We start from the raw sequence: 5,102 nt of genomic DNA on the forward strand, positions 1-5,102 counted from the left end.
GTAAGGATGCCACCCACTGATGACACAGTAGTCTGCCAGGTCCTTGTAAGTTTCTTTTCTTTCTTTTCCTTTTTGAGGTGGGGTCTATCTGTGTTGGCCAGGCTGGAGTGCAGTGGCACAATCTCGGCTAACTGCAGCCTTGACCGCCTGAGCTCAAGCGATCCTCCCACACCAGCCCCCTGAGGAGCTGGGACCACAGGCGCCACATCCAGCTGTTTTTGTGTTAATATTTTTGGTAGAGACTGGGTTTCACCATGTTGCCCAGGCTGGTCTTGAACTCCTGAGCTCAAGTGATCTGCCTGTCTCGGCCCCCTAAAGTGCTGGGATTACAGGTATGAGCTGCCTTGCCTGGTGCCCTGTGAGTTTCAATACATCATGTATGATGGAGTGGTTGAAGCCTCCTTGAACTCTTCCACCTCTAGGCTCTGCTTTTTTATTTGTGGTAAACTATACGAAACACAAGATTTCCTACTTTAGCCGTATTTAAGTGCACAATTCAGTGGCATTAGGTACATTCACATCGTCATGCAACCATCCAACACTTGTGTCCAGAACTTTTTCATCATCCCAAAAGGAAGCTTGGTCCTCATTAAACAACAGCTTGCCATTGCCCCTCCCCCAGCCCCTGGGAACCATAATTCTACTTCTGCCTCTATGAACTTGAGTATGGAAGGTACTTCCAATAAGTGGAATAATAAAGTTTTTGTCCTTTTGTGATTAGTAGCTACTTTTTTTTTCTTTTTTTAGATGGAGACTCAGTAACCTTGTCATCCCAGCTGGAGTTCAGTGGTGTGATCTTGGCTCACTGTAACTTCAGCCTCCTGGGTTCAAGTGATTCTCCTGCCTCAGCCTCCCAAGTAGCTGGGAGTACAGGTGTGTGCCACCACAGCCTGCCAATTTTTGTATTTTTATTAGAGACGGGGTTTCATCATGTTGGCCAGGCTGGTCTCGAACTCCTGAGCTCAAGTGATCCACCAGCCTCGGCCTCCCAAAGTGCCGGGATTATAGGCATAAGCCGATATACCCAGCCAAGTTGCTACTCTTGAATCAATTTTTTAAAGTCAGTTCGTCAAATTGGCCCTCTGCCCTAGTTTCCTACAAGCAAGCATGTTTCAGGGCCCTGCTCAGAAAGCCCTGGGATTCCAAAAAGCGGTCAGGAGTTAGAAGGAGTACCAAACAACCCAGCATTCTGCGCCTCCCTGGCAGCGAGCTCCTCTTTTCTCTCCACAAGCCCAGACACACTCCAGCTGCAGTGAAGAGTTACACACAAGAATACAAAAGCAGGCCGGTGTGGTGGCTCATGCCTGCAATCCCGGCAGGGGCGAGTTGGGAGAACACCTTGAGGCCAGGAGTTCCAGACCAGCCTGGGCAACATGTGAGACCCTGTCTCTACAAACAAATAAAACAAAATTAGCTAGGAGGTGTGGTGGTGAGTACCTGTGGTCCTAGCTACTCCGGAGGCTAAGGTGTGAGGATCACTTGAGCCCAGGAGGCCAAGGCTGTAGCGAGCTGTGATCGTGCCACTGCACTCCAGCCTGGGCAACAGAGCCAGACCTTATCTCCCCCCACCACACACACACACACAAGATAGACAAACTGGAAAGAAAAAAAAAGTTGTAGGTATACTCAGCCAAGAGTGATGATAGAGAACCCACAAACAGAGAAGGTGGGGAAGAAGCACTTCACACAAGAAAAAATTCAATTAATGGGAAGACGTAGGGAAATGAGAGTCTCACTAGTAATAATAATAAAAAAAAATTAAGGCCAGGGGTGGTGGTTCACACCTTTAATCTCAGCACTTTTGGAGGCCGATGGGGGGCAAAGCCTGGCCAAGGGGGTCAAAGACCAACCTGGCCAACATGATGAAACACTGTTTCTACTAAAAATACAAAAATTAGCTGGTGCACCTGTAATCCCAGCTATTCAGGTGGCTGAGGCATGACAATTGCTTGAACCCGGGAGGCAGAGGTCGCAATGAGCTGAGATCACGCCACTGTACTCCAGCCTGGGCGGCAGAGCAAGACTCTGTCTCAATATAATAATAATAATAAATAAATAAAATTTATACCAAAGAGGATAGCATTTTCCCTCTCCCAATCAGCAAGGTAGGTTCATTTTTGTTTTCATAACCCCTGGTATTCCCGGCAGTAGCCCAGGTGTACTACATGGTGGCTTTGCTGGGTACTGCTTGGGCAGGGCACATGAATAAGTGACTGATGTGCTGTGGTCCTTCTGGAAATAACCCAATGAGTTGCATCAGAACCTATCCGCATCCTCTGGCCACTAAGGGAACATATCTGAACAAAGTGATCTTTGAAATGGAGAAAGGGTCATGCTGCTCATCACAAACTAACTTAGAGCCTGGGAAACTGGGAGCAACCTAAATGCCAAGAGCAATTGGTGGTGGGAAAGAGAGAGGGGCTCAAAAATTATGTACCAGCCCCTGGGTGGAATAAGATGATGGTGACCGGACCGATGCATTAGCTCATGCCTGTAATCTCAGCACTTTGGGAGGCTGAGGGAGGCGGATCACTTGAGGTCAGGAGTTCCAGACCAGCTGGCCAACATGGTGAAACGCCCTCTCAACTAAAAATACGAAAATTAGCTGGGTATGGTGGCGGGTGCCTGTAATCCCAGCTACTTGGGAGGCTGAGACAGGAGAATCTCTTGAACCGGGGAGGCGGAGGTTGCCGTGAGCCGAGATCGCGCCACTGCACTCCAGCCAGGGCGACAGAATGAGACTCTGACTCAAAAAAAAAAAAAAAAAGACTCCTTAGGTGAGGAGGACTTTGGTCACATGTTCATTTGTTCCTTGAATCCATGGAACACAAAATTGAGCAACAAGGTCAAGTCCTAAAAGCACTGAACCCCTGCTGGTCACCGGGAGCAATAGCAGGCTATTTATGGGCATCATTGCACTCCATGTTCTCAGTGGCCAGACACAGCAAGCGAGGCTCACAGCTGTGCAACGAGTGGAAGGTCAGACCATGCAGGGGGCTGCAAGGATGCTGGAAGACCGAAATGGGAATTTCACTTCACGCTTGTCACAGCCCTTAAATTACCTAAATACTATTGCATTTATCAGAAACATGAACTTAGGACTCAGGAACCGACAGATGAAGTGAACTTAAATACTCCCCTGTCTCCCCAACTGTGAGCAGCCCACAGGGCCCCCAGTTCTCCTAGCCCCATCCATACTTACAAGATCTCTGGGCAGGGGAGATAATAGGGGACATAGGAGACTGGCAGCCAGTTCTCAAGATACACCCTGTGAATAAAAAACAACTGTCTATCCACTCTGCTCCAGAGGCTGAAAACACACCTCATGCACATAACTGGGAGTGAAGGCCTCCCACAGTGCATTAGGAGGCCAGGTCCCCTGTCATTCTGTAGGTCTGGCTGACCTTGGAGGACAAAGCCTGCTGTTATTCCCAGCATGTGTCACAGGGCCTGCCATGCAGTCATTCATTCACCCATAGAGTCATTCATTCCTAGGGAGTATATATTCTTGATGCCAGGCCCGCCACACAAACAGCAGTGTGACGGGCAGCCCCAGGAGCTTCATGGAAGGACAGAAACAGAGGGTGAATTTGGAACCGGGAACAGGGATTCCCCATCAACATTGGCTGAAGGATGGTCCAGGCAGAGAAAAGAGCAAGTCAAAGGCCAGGAGGCCAGTACAAGGCAGAATTCAGAAGCCAGAGACACTAGTTGGGTCTTGCTGGGGCTGGGGATGGAGAACAGGTGAGTCAGGAGGGGTTGATGGTATCTGGAATCCTATGAGGAGATCAAGGTTTTGGGGTTGACCTGCAGAGACAGAGGGAGTCCTGGGTGGGGATAGAGACAGGGAGAGCTCCGTGGGGCAGACTCACCACAGGACACTGAGACTTGTGCCCACCAACAGGCAGAAACCCAGACCCAGGGCCAGTCTCCAGCGATGCATTGCTGGGGGCTGCATCTAAGCCTGGGCACCTGAAGAGACCCCGCTGGCCTGGGTGGATGAGGCTGTCCCCTGGCAGGGATGTCAGGCTCTGAGCCTGGTCTCTGAGGTCCCAGGAACACACCTGCAAAGGAACACTTTTGTTTTTTTAAGATGGAGTTTCACTCTTGTCACCCAGGCTGGAGTGCAGTGGCGCAATCTCCGTTCACTGCAACCTCTTCTCTTGGATTCAAGCGATTCTCTTGTCTCAGCCTCCCGAGTAGCTGGGATTACAGGCATAAGCCACCACGCCAAGCTAATTTTTGTATTTTTAGTAGAGACGAGGTTTCACCATGTTGGTCAGGCTGGTCTCCTGACCTCAGGTGATCCACCCGCCTCAGCCTCCCAAAGTGCTGGGATTACAGGCTTGAGCCACTGCACCGGGCCAGGAACGCTCTTTATCGGGAGACGGTGACCCCAGCCCTGCAGCCCTGCCCTCCCCTCGGTCACCCACTGGGGTCGTGTGGACTCTAGGTCCCGCTGGACCCCGGGCTCAGCTCTGGCAGCTCTGGGAGGCGCACGGTGGCAGTGGCTCGGTGCTCAGCTGTTGCTTCCAGCTGTCCTTTGGGAGAGGGGCTGGGACCAACTTCGCGGAGGCGGCGGACCCCTGCCTCGGCTCCCGCGTCTCCCTCACTAGGTCCATTGTCGGAGGTGAGCCGAGGCCGCCGGGAGGGGCGCATGGGCCAGTGCACCGTCCGCTGGAAATCAAGCCCCGAGGCACAGCGAGGACACACGCAGTCTCAGCGCAGGATGCGCGGGAAGCGGCGCCCAGGATTCCCCGAAGGGAGCGAGGTGGCCGCTGTCCACCTCTCCGGGAGGCAGGGCCCAGGTTCTCCACGGAACGATGGGAACGCGACTCAACTCGCTGGCTCGGTGACCTTGGGCTAGTCATCCCCTGCTCCCGGCCTCAGTGGATGGGGGGCGGCACGCGGCGCCCAGCGGGAGGACAAGCGGGAACGGCTGTAAAACGCTGGGCGCAGCCCGGGCCACAGTCAGCGGAGAGCCGGGGTCCTGGGGATTAGGCCGCTGCCACTCGGGAGTGTCCGGCAAGCCCTCTGCCTCTCTCTTCCTCTGGGGCCTCAGTTTCCCCACCCGGGCCTCCAAGCCCCGTCTCGCCCCCGCC

General features: G+C 52.8%; 1 protein-coding gene across 5 annotated transcripts in view; it reads right to left on the reverse strand.

Moving 5' to 3' along the window:
• Positions 1-4,119, reverse strand: part of GBGT1 (globoside alpha-1,3-N-acetylgalactosaminyltransferase 1 (FORS blood group)) — a 15,257-nt gene extending 11,138 nt beyond the window's left edge. For all 5 annotated transcript variants that reach the window (XM_032165525.2, XM_032165522.2, XM_032165523.2 and 2 more), the window contains exons 1-2: positions 3,873-4,119; positions 3,203-3,268 (exon numbers count right to left, since the gene is read on the reverse strand). In XM_032165525.2, coding sequence (XP_032021416.1) covers positions 3,203-3,268; positions 3,873-3,958 — 152 coding nt within the window. In that variant the 5' untranslated portion in view covers positions 3,959-4,119. The remainder of the gene's footprint in view (positions 1-3,202; positions 3,269-3,872) is intronic.
• Between the last annotated feature and the right edge of the window lie 983 nt (positions 4,120-5,102).

Source organism: Hylobates moloch, unplaced genomic scaffold, assembly GCF_009828535.3.
Source record: "Hylobates moloch isolate HMO894 unplaced genomic scaffold, HMol_V3 SCAFFOLD_10, whole genome shotgun sequence".
NCBI lineage: Eukaryota > Metazoa > Chordata > Mammalia > Primates > Hylobatidae > Hylobates > Hylobates moloch.